This window comes from Ipomoea nil, unplaced genomic scaffold (genome assembly GCF_001879475.1).
Source record: "Ipomoea nil cultivar Tokyo-kokei standard unplaced genomic scaffold, Asagao_1.1 scaffold2761, whole genome shotgun sequence".
NCBI classification, from domain to species: Eukaryota; Viridiplantae; Streptophyta; class Magnoliopsida; order Solanales; family Convolvulaceae; genus Ipomoea; species Ipomoea nil.
The window spans coordinates 973162-993417 of NW_017619189.1; the positions used below are offsets into that span (position 1 = coordinate 973162).

Sequence of the window (20256 nt, forward strand, 5' to 3'; positions counted from 1 at the left end):
ACAAACTCACGCACTTTAAGTACAAAACCCACACACATTAAGCACAACCTCACGCACATTAAGCACAAAACCCACGCACTTTAAATATTAACTCACAGATTTTAAGTTTCAACAACTACTAACATTAAGTACAAAACTCACGCACATTAAGTACAAAACTCACGCACATTAAGCACAAACATCACGCACATTAAGCACAAAACTCACGCACTTTAAGTATTCACTCACAGACTTTAAGTTTTAACAACTATTCACGTTAAGCACATCCCCACGCACATTAAGCACAAACCTCATGCACATTAAGCACAAAACACACGCACATTAAGCACAAAACTCACGCACATTAATCACAGATCCGCTCACCTTAATTTTGACCTAGATGCAAAAATTACAAAATTGCCACCGCGTTTTTTTTTAAAACTTTGATAATCCTGGACGTTGATTAAAGCGAGATGAATGGCTCAGATTAAACCGCACAACAGCACCTGAAGCCCTCACCCGCACGAGAACCTAAATATATATAAATATATATATATATATATATATATATATATATATATATATATATATATATATATATATATATATCAAATAATCAATTTTTAAAAAATTATTAGCACATATGATACATTAGAAATCACATTTTATGTATATGGGAATAAATACCCAACGATTCATTTCATAAAGTTTAGTTTCTATATTCCACGCCGCAAAATAGAGATGCGGGATATCAATTCCCATATCTCTCATATGCTAAGCAATCACTCTACCATCTGAACTACATTCTCACAGTGTCATAGCATCTTCTATTTTAATTAAATACCATAAATGATTTTAATTTGCATACTCATTTATTTAATTACATGTTAGCCATTTTTAACTAACAGTGAAATTTAAATGGAGGATTTATTGGGATAAGCAAATGTAAGTTAAGAATATAGTAAAGCAAAATTAAAAGAGTGGAATAAATATAATAATACCGCAATAGTTGATAATGGGTGACCATTAAAGATAAAATCTAAAAATATATTAAGTCTTGATCAATGTTATATTCCTAATTCATTTTTGTATGACAATAAATGTATACATTTTTACTTTAAATGTTGTACACTTTAATTTTATATTCAACATAATTATCCATTCTATATTGTTGTTAGACAAAATTACCCTTACACCGTTATAACTCTATTAGTATTTTTTTTTTTATTATAAAGAAGGGAGATACCCTACATATACACACTATTTGCTTCAATTGAGATTTGAAGCTTACACCTCCCACTTAGGAGAGCAATCCAATACCAGTGGGCTACAAGCCACTTAGAACTCTATTAGTATTTAATTTTAACATTAATGACTCCATCATTATTACCATACACATATACATATCATATTTTTTCCTATTCTTTAATTATCATTTTATTAAAATCATTATATAATTAACTTAATTGTAGAATATATTTTAGTTAAATTTATATTAATGGTAAATCATATATGTTTGTGTATTCAATACATATATTATTTCTGTATATATACCAATATATGTGAGTACTAGCTTAGTATTATATATATTTTATTCACTAGTGAATACACAACATGAAATACTAGTGAAAGTTTAATTAATACATGAAATGGTATGGATAGATGTATAACATGGAGGGAGACCACATGAAATATAACATATTCACAAAGCTATATATAAATGTTAATTGTTTTTCAATAATGGGCCAAATGAAAGAATTCAGATTTACAATATGTTTAAGCCAAAGATAGAAATATGAAATATTATGAGAATAAATGCATGTTCAAGCTGAGCTGGTGTGAAAATAAAAATGTGGTCTTCCTGAAATGTCTCACTATACATACCCTAACTTATGCTAAAAAAGACATTTGAATTATTAGGATTCTAATAGCTGATACGATATATACAGTTACAATGATTAAAGATAAGCCCTGTGAGATTTAGATAAATTTTTTGAATTTAACCATCATATCCTTAGCTTCTTAACAGTTTAAATACCCAGCAATCCGGCCACTCCAGTCAATTCATCTTCAACCAAAAGTCCAAAACCATGAAAGCAATCATAGCCTGCATTTTACTTATTGCTTCCTTCGCTTCCCTCTCCCACTCTCAACCTCTCTCTAGAAGTTCGAGATGGATTATAGACGAAGAAAGTGGTGAAAGAGTGAAGCTGGCCTGTGCTAATTGGCCAGGCCACTTGAAGCCCATGTTGCCTGAGGGTCTTGACAAGAGACCATTAAGCGAGATTGCCTCCCACATCGCAAACATGGGCTTCAACTGTGTGAGGATGACATGGGCAACTTACATGTTCACCAGGCATGCCAATATGACCGTGGCACAATCCTTCGGCGATCTCGGTTTGAACAACTCTATTGCTGGTCTAACCCAACACAATCCCAACCTTTTGAGCCTCAGTCTGGTTGATGCTCACAAGGCCGTGATTGAAGAGGTTGGGAGACATGGCATCATGATGGTGCTTGATAACCAGGTGAGCGAGCCTATGTGGTGCTGCGCCAATGAAGACGGCAATGGCTTCTTCGGCGACAAGTATTTTGACCCTAAAGAATGGTTGCAAGGCCTAGCCACGGTTGCTAGTCTCTACAAAGATACACCCATGGTATGTATGTTTAATTTGCCTAATGGCTAATACACACACCCATAATAGTGGCTGTGAATTTTCCCCGTGATCTGATCTGCAATGTTTTGTGATAGGTGGTGGGCATAAGCTTGAGGAATGAGCTGCGAGGGCCATTGCAAGATGAGGGTGTATGGTACAAGAACATAGAGAAGGGAGCAAGAACAGTACACAGGGCAAACCCAAAACTGCTAGTGATCATCTCAGGTTTGGACTACGATCTTGATTTCAGGTTACTAAAGAAAAAGCCATTGGGGCTTCACATGATGAGGAAGAAGTTGGTTTACGAGACGCATCGGTACGCGTTCTCGGAGGGGCAATCGAAGATGTGGAAGGCCGGGCCATTGAACAAGGTTTGCTACAACATCACACAGGAAATGGAGGAGAAAGAAGGGTTCTTGATAAGAGGGAAAGACGGCGCCCCTCTGTTTGTGAGTGAGTTTGGGATCGACCAAACGGAAATGAGTGAGGCCGACAACCTTCACTTGCCTTGTATTCTTGCTTATTTGGCTGATAAAGATTTGGATTGGGCTGTTTGGGCTCTTCAAGGAAACTATTACTTTAGGCAAGGCAAACGTGATATGGAGGAAACATATGGCATGTTCAACGCCAATTGGACTGCCCTTAGAAATCCTACCTATCACTCCAAACTAGAGTTTCTCCAAAATAAACTCCAAGGTACATACGTAATTATCAATATAATATGTTTTCCTATATTTGTTTAACATTATTTTCCATATAACACCCACAGTTCGCATCATGAGATTGACCTACAGGGGTCGTGGAAGATACTCATCCATAATATCCTTAACCAAACATTAGGGATTGATACCTGTTGTCTTTACCTTAGGGTGTCTTCAATTCAGTTGGGGGAATAGTCACCCTCCCAAAATCAATTCAGTTGGGGGAATAGTCACCCTCCCAAAATCAATTCAGCTGAGGAAGCCTCACCCTGACCAATGGGGGAATTAGTCACCCTGACCAATTCAATTCAGTCACCCTAACCAATGAGCAATTCAATTTAGTTGGGGATTAGTCACCCTGAGCAATTCAATTCAAGTCACTGGTCACTCTTACAATTCAATCCAATTGGGAGATTAGTCACTCTCTCTAACCCTGTGTTAAACCCAAAAAGAAAAATCTTACTTTCTCATACAAATTGAAATGACTAACATATATGCATGCATGTTTTGGTGTATATATATGTTGTGAAGATCCACGGTCGAGTGAAGCAACTTACTACCTGTTGTACCATCCATTGAGTGGGAAATGTGCTCGAGTAGACAGCGGGCGGCTGCACATGAGCGACTGCTTGGGCGCGAGCCGATGGGCGCACGGGGCGGATGGGATGCCGATAAGCTTGTTAGGAATGTCGGCGTGTTTGACCGCCGAAAGGGATGGACTTCCGGCTACCCTCTCCGGCCACTGCATGAATGAAGGGAGCACATGGAACTTGGCTTCCATGCTTCAGTTGGCTAACAAAGGAAACGATGGGGTGGAGTTGTGCTTGGATTATGATTCCTCGTACTCATCGTCCTTGATTTTGACGAGGAAGTGTGTTGGGTTGAAAGAGGGTGACATGAGGAATCCTCAAACTCAATGGTTTAAGCTCATTGCATCCAATGTCAAGTAGCTATAGATAGAATTTAGAATTTAGAATTTAGAATTTTAGTTTAGGTTTAGACTAGCTAGATACTCAGCTTAATTGTAATTGCATAAATAAAAAATATTTTTAGTGTGGTTATATTATATTAATGTCCAATTTTAAGGTTATTATATATATATATATATATATATATATATATATATATATTACATTATCGAAATTATAAAATCTAACTATATTTTCACTGCTGGAAATTCTGGAATTTCCGACCACATGAAAGTGATCTTAAATCAAGTCGAAAGCCTTGTTCCGACCACTTTTGGTATCCGGAAAAATTTTTGTTGGTATTTCCGACCACTTTTTGCTTTCGACTTGATTTAAGATCACTTTCATGTGATCAGAAATTTCATAATTTCCAGCCGTATTTTATTATTCTACCATTTATACAAAAGATCGCAAAATACAATTTTCTTAACACAAAAAAATCAGGAAAGAACATAAATTAAGTCTTAATTGCATTCACACAAAAAAATAAAATATTTTTGTCACGACCTCCCTTGTTTTCATTCTTTTTTTTTTTCCCACTTATTTTTATACACATCATAAAATATGTTTTATGAGATAGTATTTTTTAAAAAGACTTACGGAGTATTTTTTATGAAGATAATAACTTATCACAAAAAAAAAAAAAATGAAATAAATTTATTTTTTGAACAAAACATCACTTAACATTAAGGTTGAGTTGCTACACAAAATACCGGGCATATAAATAATTCATGTTCCAAATCTCTTATTATCTCTATTCTTTTATCTTCTCCAATTCTCTCTTAGCTAAATACCCAAACAATGCAACCAATTATAAGACACTCTATAGTTCCTAATGACAAATCTTTGAGGGTTGAAAATAATGAGAGTCCTACTACATGGACTTAGCTTTTTATTTCTACTCTCTCATTTTAAGATAAAAGATGATAAATTAATTTTTGAACACTCAGCTTTTTATTTCTACTCTCTCATTTTAAGATAAAAGATGATAAGTTAATTTTTGAAAATTGTTCAAGTTTTCCACCGACCAGTAGTTTTTCCTTTCTGTCAAAATTTTTGAAAAATGTAAGTTTCCCATCGACATGTGGGTCCCAATGAGAATATCAACATCAAAATTTTGAGAGAGATAATGGTAAAAGTTGGGAGTAGAAGTAGTATTTTCCATAATGATAAGAGCATCCACATTAGTTGGGAACTTGGGAAGAATATGGGGATAATGTAAGAGTGATTAGGAGAGAGAATGTGGGGAAGGGAGGAAAAAAAAATAAAAAAACCAAAATAAAAAAACAAATGCAAAAAAAAAAAAAAAAAAAAAAAAAAGAACTGTCAGGCGCGCCTATTTTACATTATTTCCTATTTTACATATGCATTCTTCCCTAATTAATTCTCCCCCACATCAATATTATTTTTAGCTTGAGAGAATTATTGCTGAAATAACTCACTATTCTTCACTAGTGTAAATGCATGCTCTAAGGATACATATAGTACTGTGATTTGATTTAGATTTGAGGTAGGGAGCTGAGTTGATGGGCACTGAATGATGAAAGTGTCCAACATGCAAATCCTCCATCAAACTGTACAGTGATTTTATTAACAGTAGTAATATGTTTAAAGAGAAACAGAAATCAAATGGGGATGTAGCTCAAATGGTAGAGCGCTCGCTTTGCATGCGAGAGGCACGGGGTTCGATCCCCCGCATCTCCATTGCTCAATTTTTGTTTTCCTTTTGAGCTTTTTCTCCACTACAAAGGCTGTGAAACGTTACTCTGCAAGCTAAGCAAAGTCCTGCTTTGAATCTATTGGCAACGCTCGTGTAACCGGCCTGTTATGCATATTAATATGTTAATTTTATCCTTAAAAAATTAATATGTTAATTTTTATTTTTATTTTTTTTTATAAAAAAGTATACAATTAAATCTAACAAAATAATCTTTTCAAAAAAAAAAAAAAAATCTAACAAAATAATAAATACATTCAATCATAACATACCATAAAGACTAAACACTAACTTATCATTACTTACATGACTTTGTTTAATACTTTAATTCCTTACCCATTTAGTTGGTTCCCATAGAATATATGAAGGTGAATTTGGATCCAAAGATACACAATTTATCTTTTAACAATTCACAATTTTTTATAACTTTGCATTGTATTTACAAATTCACAAAATTTAAAAACACAATTTATATTCTAAAAGTTCACAATTCCAATACTAAAATACACAATTTAGGATCAGAGTATACCTTGCAATATGAACATGGTCCATGGTATAACAACTGAATATATGTCATTATGCCAATCAATATATATTCTTGTTAATTAGTACGATAATAATTTATAAATTGATGTACAGGTTTATTTTGCATATTGACATATATATGTTGGATCACTTTATTTTTATATAAATAGATAGATTCTTAGAATTAGGGAGAAGAATTTTAGGGAGGTTGGATCCTTCTCAAATGAGGTGTAGCTGTGAAGCTGGCTGCATTCTCTCAACAAACTTGTGGCAAATATATATTGAAGCAAAATATTCACCACGAAACATGAAGGAAATTAAGAACGTGCGTTTATGCGTGGATAAAAGCCTAAATTATATTCAAGGTCTGTCCAAATTGCTATTTAAAGGGATTATGTAAGATCATTACGTTCGAAGTTTTAACCAACATGACTTGCGTGGTGGTTCAGCACCTCGTCATTTAAACATGAGGTTGGGGGTTTGATCCCCACCCATGTGAATGGAGCAAACCATGCTAACAGTAGGGATTTGCTCTAGTAAGTAGAAAAGTTTACAAGTACAAAAAAGTGTTGGAAATTTAGGTTGATATATATACAATTTGTATAATCGAAAAGATTAGCTCATTGTATCTTAGAGTTGTTTAAATAGGTAGGTTGTGGACCTAATTTAGTAAATCATGCTCATTGTATCTTAGAGTTGTTTAAATTGGTAGGTTGTGGACCTAATTTAGTAAATCATTGAGCTTTGTAATTGTAAACTAGTTTTTCTACGCGTTGGGATAATGCCCAATGATTTTTTTTTAAAATAAGTATTTCAAAGTATATCAATGCAATATTATATAGAAGATGTTCATGCATATGTAAATAAATGTTGAATTTGTTTATTTAAATCAGTAATTTAAAGTATATAAATGCAAGATAATATATGAGAGATTGATTATATATAACTGTCACAAAAATAAATGGAATAAGGTTCAAATTAGCCACTAAACGTAATCTGAAAATGTAATTAGGTCATTGAACGAAATAATTTTTAATAAATTTTGAATAATTTTTAATAAATTTTGATAATAAATTTTAAAAAAATAAAAAAAATTAAAAAAAAAATAACGGGGTGGCCGTTGGCTACCCCGTCTGTTTTATTTTTATTTTTTATTTTTTTATTTAAATTTTTTCATTTTTTCTAAAAAATTATTAAAATGCCAACTCAGTTGTCATGTAAGTAGGTAACTTGCTACAATTGATGGTAACCTTCTATCCGGTGAAATTGCATACATTTGAAGTGTTCAGTGGCTTAATTGCACGTTTTTGAGTGTTCGGTGGCCTAATTACATTTTCATGTTACGTTCAGTGACCAATTTGAACCTTATTCCAAAATAAATGTTTGCAACTTTTTAATAACGCTAGTCTAAATACTTAGTCTAAAAGCGATAGTCTAAATAAATACAAATTTAGGTTTAAATTTCTCTAATTCTCGTTTAGGTAGCATTGTCATTGTCTTCATCTTTAGTACATGTTTTTTTTTTTTTTTTTTGGTAGTATGTCATGTGCAATTAGGTTATTGTTAGTAGTATAGAGGGATTCATCATGTAATGAGATTATGGTGTAGGAAACTTTAGATTTGCCTTGTTGTGTATATGACTGAGATTTTAGTTGTGCTATGAACTCTTTATCTTACAAGCACATGTTGATATTTGATAGTGGTAGTTTAATTTCCCCTACATGTTTCATGTGTTGTGAGACTTGTGTCATAAGTTATTATGTGAAAGTATTTAACAAAATATTAATATTTATTATATTTGTATAAAATACTTGGTAAATAAATAAATAAATAAATAAATAAATAAATATATATATATATATATATATATATATATATATATATATATATATATATATATATATATATATATATATATATATATATATATATATAAAACATATTTTGTATTATAATTTTGATATTTAATTACAAGATAATATAAAAAGAAGACAATAGATAATGTAGTGAATATAATCTATCTACTATACTAATAAGAGCCCAAGAGAGTTAGGCCTATAATGGGTAGAAAAAATGGTGGTCAAATTTTTTAATCAAATGAATGGCTCAGATTGATCAGATTTTAATTTTTCCTTAAGATTTCCTAATTTATCCTTAATGAATGTGATTTTCCGTTAAATATTGTATTTTCCGTTAATTTCAGTTAGTTCACCGTTAACTTACTCACTGATTTTAATAAGAATTTAAAGGTCTTAGGTTCGAACCTCATCCCAATCAAAGTTGGCATAATTCGTACTCTATTTTACTCTTATTAAATTAATTAAAAATAATAATTTAGTAGCTACAACAAAAAATAATACATATCATTTTTTTAATTTAGAATTATGTGTCTACAATGCCTTTATTCAAAAAAAAAAAAAAATTCATTATCAATAAATTAAATAAGAGAAATAATTTCATTAGTTATATTGTATTTATTTTTCTCCAATATAAAAATTCTTTATATTCAAATTCATCAATTGATTATATTTGCTACATTATCCCTACAATGTCTTTATTAAAAAAATAATTCATTATTAATAAATTAATTAAGAGAAATAATTTTATTAGTTATATTGTCTTTATATTTCTCCAATGTAAAAATTCTTTACATTCAAATTCATCAATTGATTATATTCACACATTGTCTATTACCTTTTTTTGTGCACTTTTTTTTAATTAATATCAAAGTTATAATACAAAATAATGCTATATATTTATTTACCAAGTACTTTATTAATACCATGAAAAAATTAAAAAAATATAATTAATAAAGCTAATCATATTAATTACTTGAAGGATTTGTTGACAAATTAAATAGACTATTCAAATCACACATAAATTGAAGTGAGAACAACTTCGCAATATCCTTGTTTGACAATCATCAGTTAGTGGTTAGCGTTAGCGGATTATATTAGCGAATTTGACCAGCGAATTATATCAATGGTTGGTAAAAAGATATTTGAAAAAATTATTTGTTTAGATTAACATGTAAAATGACCTAAGGGTATGATGATATAATAATAATAATAATAATAATAATAATAATAATAATAATAATAATAATAATAATAATAATAATAATAATAATAATAATAATAATAATAATAATAATAATTGTTTTAAAAAAATAAAAAAATAAAAAAATAAAAATATAATTAAGTCAATCATATTAACTACTTGGGAGATTTATTGACAAAAAGAGTATTCAAATCACACAACAAATTGAAGTGGGAAACTATCTCGCAATGTCCTTGTTTGACAATCAGTAGTTAGTTCTTCAATATTATATTAGTATATACGGAGTATTTAATAATTTATGCCCTAATTTTTATTTTCTCTCCCTTATGTCCTATATTTGGTTTCAACCATACCTATACAATTATTTTATTGACAACTATAATCAATCTTGACTATATTATCTTGCATTTGTAAACTTAGAATTGCCTATTTAAATACACAAATTTAACATTCAATTATCTATGCATGAACAATTCTAATATAATCTTGCATTGATATACTTTAAAATACTTATTTAAAAAAATATTGGGCATTATCTCAATCGCGCAATGCGCGTAAAAAACTAGTAAATTAATAAATTTGAAGGTAAGGAATCTTTGAATTGTATAAAATAAAGATAATATAAGTATTATAGACATCTAATTCTAAATTAATTAAATGCATATGTATTATTTTTTTGTTGTAGCTACTAATTTATTTTTTAATTTAATAAGAACACTAAAGTGACGTACATACTTTTCATCCACAATAATGAAATCATTGATTTTTTAATTTTCATTTGTTGTTGAGACAAATTGTTTTGAGAGTTTGTCAATGACAATTACTATCAATAGAGGATGGTAATAAATAATTCGTAATATAAGGTTACAATATATATTGTTATAATAATATAGTAAAAATTAACTTATAAATTTCAATTCTTTAGAAGTTTTCACGCATTGATAAAAGCATAATTGAATTATTAAGTTTTGTTCTCAATAATCAAAATAAGATTAATTAAACGAAAAAAAAACTTAACTTAAATTTATTTATTTTTTTAAATGAAAGAAAATCAAATGATTTTCAAAGTTCGTGATTTATAATCATTGAATGCTATGTATTTAGATGGGCTAATTATTTGACCAAAGTTTATATTAAATTTTATATTATATTTTTTAATACTTTGTAACATATTCGTAGTATATGTTTAACAATTATGCTAACTCTACTTGGGATGTGGTTCGACCCTAAGACATCTCTTATAGAAATTAATGAGTAAATTAAAGAATAATAAATAGTTAACGGAATATTCCGTTAAGAAAGTTTATACTAACGGAATTTAAGGTTATTTAAGGGAAGAAAATAATATAATAAAGGGTAAATAAGGAAAATCATTAAGAAATACTAAAATCAAAATAATAAGAACCATTCATTTTAAGAAACAATTAGGACTGACATTTTTTTATTTCAGTTAAGGGCCTAACATTATTGGCTCTTATTAAAATTGTATATATATGTAGATGTAGAAATGGAAGGTTGATCTCTACTGAAAATTCTTGAGCATGGCCGCAGATTAAGAGTTGTTATCCAGCTGCAATATCAATTTCTTGTGTTTTATCGTTCTGGTTGTCTTTGTTTAAATTGGAATATAGTAAAAAGAGTCAAAGGAGTACCTTACTATGAAAAAATTTATCTAGTTATCACTCTTTATAAAATAAGGGTGGTTATTGCTCTTTATAAAATAAGGGTGTATGTGTTTAGTTCATGAGTTTACAGTTTATACCATACATCACGATGAGAATCAAAATCATAGTTATTGTTTAGTTGATAACTTTTTAAAACACAACTATGAGATTTGATTATCCCTTCAATTAAAAACTTCATTCCCTAATTAAAAATGGGTATCATTCCATCTTATTCCTTATCTGTCACCTCACGATCTGTTGTATCCTCGATCACTACATCCCTCATATTTTTGTTTTGATTTTTTGTTCATCTTGGTGCTTTGGATGTCATTATATTAGGATAAATTGCTTCGATTTTTTGTTTTTGTATTTTAAAAACCTTTATTCCCACAATCGTTATGCTATGGACCCGTGTCCAGCATACATTGACGGTGCCGTAAGTTGCACCGTTATCTTCCACCAATTTTTTTTTTTTTTTTTGTTTTTTTGTTTTGTTTTAAATTTCAGTCCGCTTCTTTCTGATGATAAAGCATCCATTTTCGCGAGTTTCCTGTCGATCAAGCTTCCATTTCTTCTTCACTCAAAAGCTCTCTTCAACGCTCATTCTCCAATTTGCATAATTATAGGAGCGTATGTTCATAATTTTATCACTATATGTTCATAATTGTAAGTTCATAATGTCAGAGCTCTGTGTTCATAATTCCATAACTGTATATTCATAATTCCATAACTGTACATTCATCATTTCATAACTGTACATTCATAATTTCATAACTGTACATTCATAAGTTCACAAACGAATAACGCTGTTAACGGCGAGACAAATTCAATTTTTTTTTTTAAATTGGAATGCTGTCGTTTTCCCTGAAAACGCTGTTGTTTTGGACTCGTGTCCACAATACATAGTGGATACGAGTCCACATCATAATTTGCATTATTCCTATAATAGGGCCATATATAACTAAATATCAATATTGATAATCATTATTCTAATTCCACCATACTATCAAACATGCAAAATACTTTCACAAAAATCCATTACCATATATTTGATTCTCATTACGATTCCCATTTGCAGATCAAAGTCATCAAACACACCCTAACAATTACGGAGTATAATATTAATTCTTTGGAGTAATAATGTTGTATTATTCTTTGGTAGCCTCTATGAAGCACTTGTATCCATAACATAGCGAAATACTCCAATTTGATTGAAAATATAAATAAATAAATAATTAATTAATTAATTAACATGTTAGATAAATTTAACATAGTCTTTATGCTAACAACTCATATATTAACGGAAAAACGAACGAAGGTTGCAGAGAGGTTACGCAAATAAGGGAAAGAAGATTCTGTTTCATTAGTCTCACTGGAATGAAGAGCCAAGATTATATACAGAGGGAAAATGCGGTAAAAGCCGTTGAAACTAACCAAGAAAACAAAATACATAAAAGCCTTTGATTACGTCTTGGCTTGATCATACTGATTTTCATTTGGCTGGTATGTATCCTTCAATACACCCCCCCCCGTAAGCTGGAGCATATGAGTCATGTGTGCCCAGTTTAGATTTGAAGTGGTTGAACGATGAAGCAGGGAGGGGTTTTGTGAATCCATCGGCAAGCTGGTTTTCGGAGGTGACAGACAGAAGCTTTATTAAACCTTGGGTGAATTTTTCTCTAACGACATGACAATCAATGTCGATATGTTTTGTGCGTTCGTGGAAGACATGGTTTTCTGCAATGGCCACCGCCGATTTGTTATCACAGAAGAGGGTTGCTGGTTTGGTCGTGGGGACCTTAAGATCATTAAGCAGATATGTCAACCATTGAATTTCGCAGACAGTGGCTGCAAGAACACGGTATTCGGCTTCAGAGCTGGATCGGGAGACAGTTGGTTTCTTTTTCGAACGCCATGAAATGAGAGAAGAACCAAGAAATATGCAATATCCAGTAACGGATTTACGTGTTTCAGTGCATGTAGCCCAATCGGAATCCGAAAAGGCTTTGAGCTGCAGGTCAGAATCTGTAAGATAGAACAACTCCTGCCCTGGTGAGTTCTTGATGTATCTGAGTACTCTATAAGCAGCAAATAGATGTATATCCGTAGGAGCATCCACATATTGGCTTAGTTGTTGTACAGCAAATGTAATGTCAGGTCTAGTTGCGGTGAGATATAGTAATCTCCCAACTAATCTCCTGTACATGCTAGCATCAGTGATAGGCACTCCCTCATTATGTACCAATTTCAATCCTTGAACCATTGGTGTGTTTGTTGGTTTACTGTCCAGAAAGCCGGCTTCATCCAAAATTTTGAGGGCATATTTGCGTTGGTTTAAGCTTAAACCATCTGATATCCTATGAGCTTCTATTCCCAAAAAATAGCCCAAGGGCCCCAAATCTTTTATTTTAAATGCAGTATCCAGAAACTTTTTGAGACTTTGGATGAGCTCCATATTTGCACTTGTAACAAGGATATCATCAATGTAAACAAGGAGAGCAATGAAGTTATCTTTACCATCACCTTTAGTGAATAAAGACGGATCGACGGTGGACTGTTTGAATCCATCATGAACCAGAGCAGTGCTGAGTTTGGCATTCCATTGCCGACTTGACTGTTTCAACCCGTACAAAGACCTTAGAAGTCTGCAAACTTGATTGGGTTTTTCGCTCTCAAAACCAGGTGGCATAGTCATGTATACTTCCTCATTAAGGTCTCTGTGTAAAAACGCATTGTGATATCCATTTGGTGGATGTGCCATGATCTAGAAACAGCAATGCTTATGAATAACCGAATTGTAGTTAGCCTTGCAACTGGGGAAAAAGTTTCGAGATAATCTATGCCAAGTTGTTGCGTATATCCCTTTGCAACTAGCTTCGCCTTGCATCTTTCAATTGTTCCATCCACTCTAAGTTTTACTTTGTATACCCACTTGCACCCAATCGGTATTTTCCCTGGTGGCAATTCAGTGAGTTCCTAAGTATGATTTTCTTGAAGAGCACTAATTTCTGCGTTCATAGCTTGTTTCCAGCAATCATGCTGGATTGCCTGCTTGTAACTCTTTGGTTCAGTGATGGAGGTCACAGCAACGGAGATCATTTTATGTGAAGATCCAAGGTTATCATAGGTCACCACCTTTGATAAGTGGTGAGGGGATGTTCTGTTCTTGACCACAATATCACAATAATATCCTTGGAGCCTGCTGGAGGGTTGACGTTGCCTACTGGACCTCCGAGGGTGTTGTAAAAGATCATTCTGCAGTAGTGTGAGGCCAAGAGGTTGTTGTGCATGATTTGAGGAATTGGAACTGCCCATACCATCTCCATAATTGTTACTTGGAATGGGGTCTGCTGCTGCTAGGCTTTCATCACTAACATAGTGATTGCCATTATGGGCAGAACTCAGAGGTTGTTCTTCATCTGCATTTTCATTATGTAAAGAGGGAGCTTCTGATGACCCTTCATCATTTCGGAACTGAGTGTTAGTGTCCATCTGAGGGTTGAATTCTTCATTTGTTGTCGTGGGAATATTAGGCAAGGAGGGAGCCATAATCTGTGATTCAGAGTCCACTGTTTGAGCCAAAGGGAATTGATCTTCGTAGAAGACAACATCACGGGATATGAAGGTGGATTGATCAAGAAGATCATACAATATATAGCCTTTCACACCTGCTGGGATCCCCACAAATATACACCTTCTGCTCCTTGGTGCCATCTTATGTCTTGCAGATGACAATGTGGCAGCATAACATAAGCATCCAAAAGTCTTTAGACTTCTAAGATCCGGGCAATTGCCATACAACTTGTGGTGAGGGCTTGACCAATTGAGAGCAGCCGATGGTAACCTATTGATCAGGTAAACGGCATGAATCAAACACTGCCCCCAGAACTGGAGAGGGAGACCGGCTTGGAATCGGAGAGCACGAGCAACAGCCAACACATGCTGGTGCTTGCGTTCTACAATAGCGTTCTGCTGAGGAGTATTTACGCATGAGCGTTGGTGAATTATACCATTCTTATCAAAGAAGTCTTCCATTTTGAACTCTGAACCGTTGTCACTGCGCAAAGCCTTGATACTCACCCCAAATTGAGTGAGTACCATTCTGTGAAAGCTTCTTATTAACTCCCTTGTTTCTGCTTTGCTCTTCATCAACCGAATCCAAGTATATCTTGATCGGTCATCAACAATTGTTAAGAAGAATCTTTCCCCTCCCACTGATCTTACTTGAAAAGGGCCCCATATATCCACATGGATTAGATCGAAACAAACAGCTGACATAGTTTTGCTTAAGGGGAAAGGAGAACGTCTGTGTTTAGCAAGATTGCATGCATGACATATTAAATTCTTTGTATTAGGAATCGAAATACCATCAAGGAAGTGCATCTTATTCACGGGAAAATGTCCCAAATGATGATGCCACAATTCAACATTATTACACTGCAAAGCAAATTACCTACAAACATTAGTCTTGATTCTTGGGGGATCATTCAGCAGGTACATCCCTTTTGTTTCTTTAGCAAAGCCAATCGTCCTCCCATGGTCCTCGCGAAGAAGACACTGGCCATAGGTAAACACCAAAGAGTGAGGAGAGTTTTGAAGAAGCTTATTTACAGATATTATGTTAAATTTGAACAATGGAATATGTAAAGCATCCTCCAAGCAAAGACCATCATTGAGCCGTATGGTGCCAATATGTTCAATAGTGGCACATTCTCCATTGGGCATGTTTACCAATGCTCCTTTCATAGTGTGATACTCATCAAAGAATTCAAGGGAACACACTATGTGATTAGTCGCGCCAGAATCTATTATCCAAGTGGATGCAGTTAAGGTAATGGAATTAGCATTCATAAGATTAGTATACTTGCCTTCATTGCTAGAATTTTCTTGGTTGAATCTTGGAACAAGGGAAACTGCAGCTGTGGTAGAGGGATGGTTCTGCCCCGTTTGATTATGAAGAAGAGACAGTAGGCTTCGAATTTTCTCAGGAGTAAGGTTATTCTCAGAGCTTGTGGCTGCTGCAAACTGTTGCTTATTTTTGGACTTGAAGTGGCACCCACCCCGGTGGGTAGCCATGTTTCTTGTAGCATTTTTCAACGGTGTGCCCCGTCATGCCACAAAAGGTACACTTAGCAGTGTTCTTGTTGCTCCCTCCCGTGTTCATCACCCTTTTTCCATTAGAATAGTTGAAGGCAGCAGCAATTTCTTCTCTATCATTCTGTCCGATTTGAACAGCATTAGCATGAGTGACTTCTAGATTGGCGATGCTTAGGTTTGTGATGGCTAACTGTCTCTCTAACTTTTCAGCCATGACGAACACCTTATGCATCTCAGGTAACGGATCAAGCACGAGAACTCCGGACTTCAGTGAATTATAGTCGTCACTTAGTCCCTGGATAAATCGAATTATTTGATCGATCTCTCGATCTTTTCTGATCTCGTCGAGCAGATCACATGTGCAATGCGGCTCACATTTACAAACTGGAAGGGGCCTCAGAGAATTCATCTCCTCCCAAAGGGTCCGGCACTTAGTATAGTAGTCATTAACAGACATAGTGCCCTGCCTCAGATTATAGATATCGTTTTGCATAAAAGAGATACGATGTGCGTCACGCTGGGAGAATCGCCTGCGCAGATCGTTCCAGATGTCTTTGGCTTTGTCCATATGCATCACACTTTGTGCGATTGACGGGATGATGGACCTGAGAATCCACGAACAAACAATCAAATTGCATCTCCTCCAAGGAGTGTACTGGACATGTGTTCTCTCCGGCGGCGTCAAACTTCCATCGACTATGCTCCATTTGTTCTTAACTTCAAGGGCCACCTGCATTGAGATGCTCCATGATGCGTAATTGGCACTACCAGACAAGGGCGGACTGACTAAGATCGCACTCGGATTCTCATTTACGTTGAGATAAAGTGGATTTTCGATGTCTTCGACGCTGTTGTTCCTCTGCGGAACGGGATTAGCTGTGAATGGTGCTTGTTCTGGAGACTGGTTGATCGACATTGCCGGCCGGACTCCTTGGCTAGGCTCACCGGAGCCGATGACCGCGGCGGCATAACTGCCTGGACGTGGCTCTGATACCATAACGGAAAAACGAACGAAGGTTGCAGAGAGGTTACGCAAGTAAGGGAAAGAAGATTATGTTTCATTAGTCTCAATGGAATGAAGAGCCAAGATTATATACAGAGGGAAAAGGCGGTAAAAGCCGTTGAAACTAACCAAGAAAACAAAATACATAAAAGCCCTTGATTACGTCTTGGCTTGATCATACTGCTCTTCATTTGGCTGGTGTGTATCCTTCAATATATATCACTCCATCTCCTTTAATTTGTCATATGTTTCTTCAATGTGGTGCTATTACTAGTATTGTTAGTAAATGAAGATGTATTAATCCTGAAGTTGTAAACACGCTTTTTTCATCCTCCAACTTTGACGTACAATGCTATGCTATGTGTCTTGTGTTTTAATTTTTTGTGCTTTGTGTTATGAAATTCTGAACTTACGTGTATTAATTATGTACCTCGTTGTTTCAATTCAGAGTCCATAATGCTATGTAGATTATGTTCCATGATATAAATAGCCCCTTTCCCTCCTCTCCCTTGATTTTTTTTTTTTTGAAAAGCTAAAACTATGTACTCTCGCTCCATCTCATTTTAAGTGTTGGGTTCAATTAACGAGGCTTGACTGAAGTTATTTACGTAAAATTTATATATTTAGAAATTATATTAAAAGTACAATTAAACACCAAAAAAAAAAATCAAATTTAAAATTAGAAAAAATGCTAATAGAAATAACCAAAGAAGAAATAGTTGGTTTAATCAATGAATAGTAAATAAAACAGATAAAATGGGACACAAGGAGTATATGTATTTTTTTTAGTTGTTAAATGCATCTCATATCTATTCTAATTTTATTTTTTTTTAAGGTATAACCTCTAATTATAATAATATTCTATAATATTTTATTATGAGATTTTAAAAAATTAATTTGTAAAATTGATTCATAGGTAATTAATAGTTTAATTATATTTGTGAATTGTGTATTTGATAAATTTATAATGTGCATTAGTTTGTGGTTGATATTGAATTGTTATATCTATAATGTAAGTTAATTTGTGATTATGCATTTTGTTCCCTTAATTATTAAATTCTAACTTTCTATATTCCACCGTTAGACAGAAGCGAAAATGGAGATGTTTCTATATTTCACCGATACGCAGAAATAAGCGAAAATGGAGATGCGGGGTATCGATCCCCGTACCTCTCGCATGCTAAGCAAGCGCTCTACCATCTGAGCTACATCCCCACATTGTGATACTATCTTCTAGTATTATACATACATAAATCGTTTCAATTTGCATAAAAGCCCATTTTGTTAGAAACTTTTTATATTTATAAACTTGAACTTGTAAATTTAATATAAATTTTATTTATTTTATAAACTAGAGTTTTACTTCAGTTGTAATCTAGTTTTTTTTTTTAAATAATATTATTTTTGTAAATATATTTATTGGATCATTTTTGTATATGATATACACTAACAATTTGTCTCCTATTTATTACCAGTTTTAGTACATTTTATATGATGTCATTTAACAATGATATAGTTTTTTTTTTTTTAGTTAATTAGTGTCCAATAGTAATATCAATTACAATTAAGATAGTCATGATATTGTAAGGGTAAAATTTTAAAATGTGGCATAAACTAATTAAGGTAAAATAAAGGGAAAATGGCACTTATTCCCCCTGAGTTATATTCTTATAGCACTTTTTCCCCCTGAAATATTCAAGTGGCTGTTTTTCCCCCTGAAATGTTAGATGGACATATTTACCCTTAAAATAAATATTTCATTTATTTTCCTTCTCCAACAAATTATGACCATAATTTGGTTCAAACCAAACAAACACTATAGCAACCAAATCGAAATATTCCAATTACAATTTAAAATCGAAACTCGATATTTAGAGTTTATTAAAATCGCGAACCGGAACGGACGGTTCATGTTCCAAACGAAAAAATAAAATACATTTATTGTTGAATTTAGACTATTTTAAAATAAAAAATAAAATTTTAAAATAAAGACGGTTCAAAGTCGCGAACCGGATCCGGAATCGCCGGTTCACGGTTCAGGATCCAATTTTTTTTTTATTCATAATTTTAATAAATTGAAATCCAAATATTAGGTTCTAGATCTGAATCATAACTGGAAACTTTTAATTCAATTGCTATAGTGTCCGGTTCAGTTCGAACCGAATCGTGGTCATCCCTACGTATACGCAATAATTTATTGGAGAAGTAAAATAAATAAAATGTTCACTTTAAGGGTAGAAATGTCAATTTAATATATCAGGGGGAAAAACCACTACTTTTAGAATAATTGAGGGGGCTAATATGCTTACCTAAATAATTGAGGGGGAAAAAGTGCTATAAGTATATAATTTAGGGGGAAAAAGTGTCATTTTCCCTAAAATAAAAGAAAGTATATTATTAATATCTGTACCAAGTACCAACTCTACACCCATATTCTCAAATGTGATTAATATAATACACCTAATCCAATAAGGCCATTAACTTTAAAAACCCAATACGGTCATTAGCATTGAACTTTATTTTATACGTAGCAATTTATTTCATTTAAAAAAAAATTAAGACTATAGTCAAAATTACATGTGTATCCTTACAAGCAACAAAGGTACGTATTGTAGGAAAATTATTGTTGCAAACACAAAATAAATAGGCAAGAAAATGTGATAGAGCTAAGAAAGTTACTCGATATCCATGACAATCTAGAAATCTAGAAGACTAACAACTGAAAAATATTTGTGTCATGGAACTAAGGCGCTAATTTAGAACATCTGCGCCAAAGGATATTATTGAATTTTTGTAGATAAATAACTCAAGGAGTCAGTAGTATTCAAAAAAAAACAAAAAAAAACTCAAGGAGGAGTTTTTAACAAGTGTGGGGAAGAATTTAT

The 20256-nt window shown here is 33.1% G+C and overlaps 3 protein-coding genes and 2 non-coding genes across 5 annotated transcripts; 2 read left to right on the top strand and 3 right to left on the bottom strand.

Moving 5' to 3' along the window:
• The first annotated feature begins 2069 nt into the window (after positions 1-2069).
• Positions 2070-4348, top strand: LOC109157021. The gene is made up of 3 exons (XM_019304906.1): positions 2070-2636; positions 2732-3332; positions 3869-4348. Exons 1-3 carry the CDS (start codon positions 2070-2072, stop codon positions 4285-4287), a joined length of 1587 nt encoding a protein of 528 aa, XP_019160451.1. The 3' UTR covers positions 4288-4348.
• A 1588-nt stretch (positions 4349-5936) lies between these two features.
• On the top strand, positions 5937-6009 carry TRNAA-UGC. The gene has a single exon. It is a non-coding gene; the product is annotated as a tRNA-Ala (tRNA).
• A 6754-nt stretch (positions 6010-12763) lies between these two features.
• On the bottom strand, positions 12764-14032 carry LOC109157022 (uncharacterized mitochondrial protein AtMg00810-like). Its single transcript, XM_019304907.1, has one exon. The coding sequence runs from the start codon at positions 14030-14032 to the stop codon at positions 12764-12766; it is 1269 nt and encodes a 422-aa protein (XP_019160452.1).
• Positions 14033-15720: 1688 nt separating this feature from the next.
• On the bottom strand, positions 15721-17365 carry LOC109157023. Its single transcript, XM_019304908.1, has 2 exons — positions 16399-17365; positions 15721-16286 (listed from the first exon to the last, which is right to left on the bottom strand). The coding sequence occupies exons 1-2, from the start codon at positions 17363-17365 to the stop codon at positions 15721-15723; spliced, it is 1533 nt and encodes a 510-aa protein (XP_019160453.1).
• Positions 17366-18513: 1148 nt separating this feature from the next.
• TRNAA-AGC lies at positions 18514-18586 on the bottom strand. The gene has a single exon. It is a non-coding gene; the product is annotated as a tRNA-Ala (tRNA).
• Positions 18587-20256: the final 1670 nt, after the last annotated feature.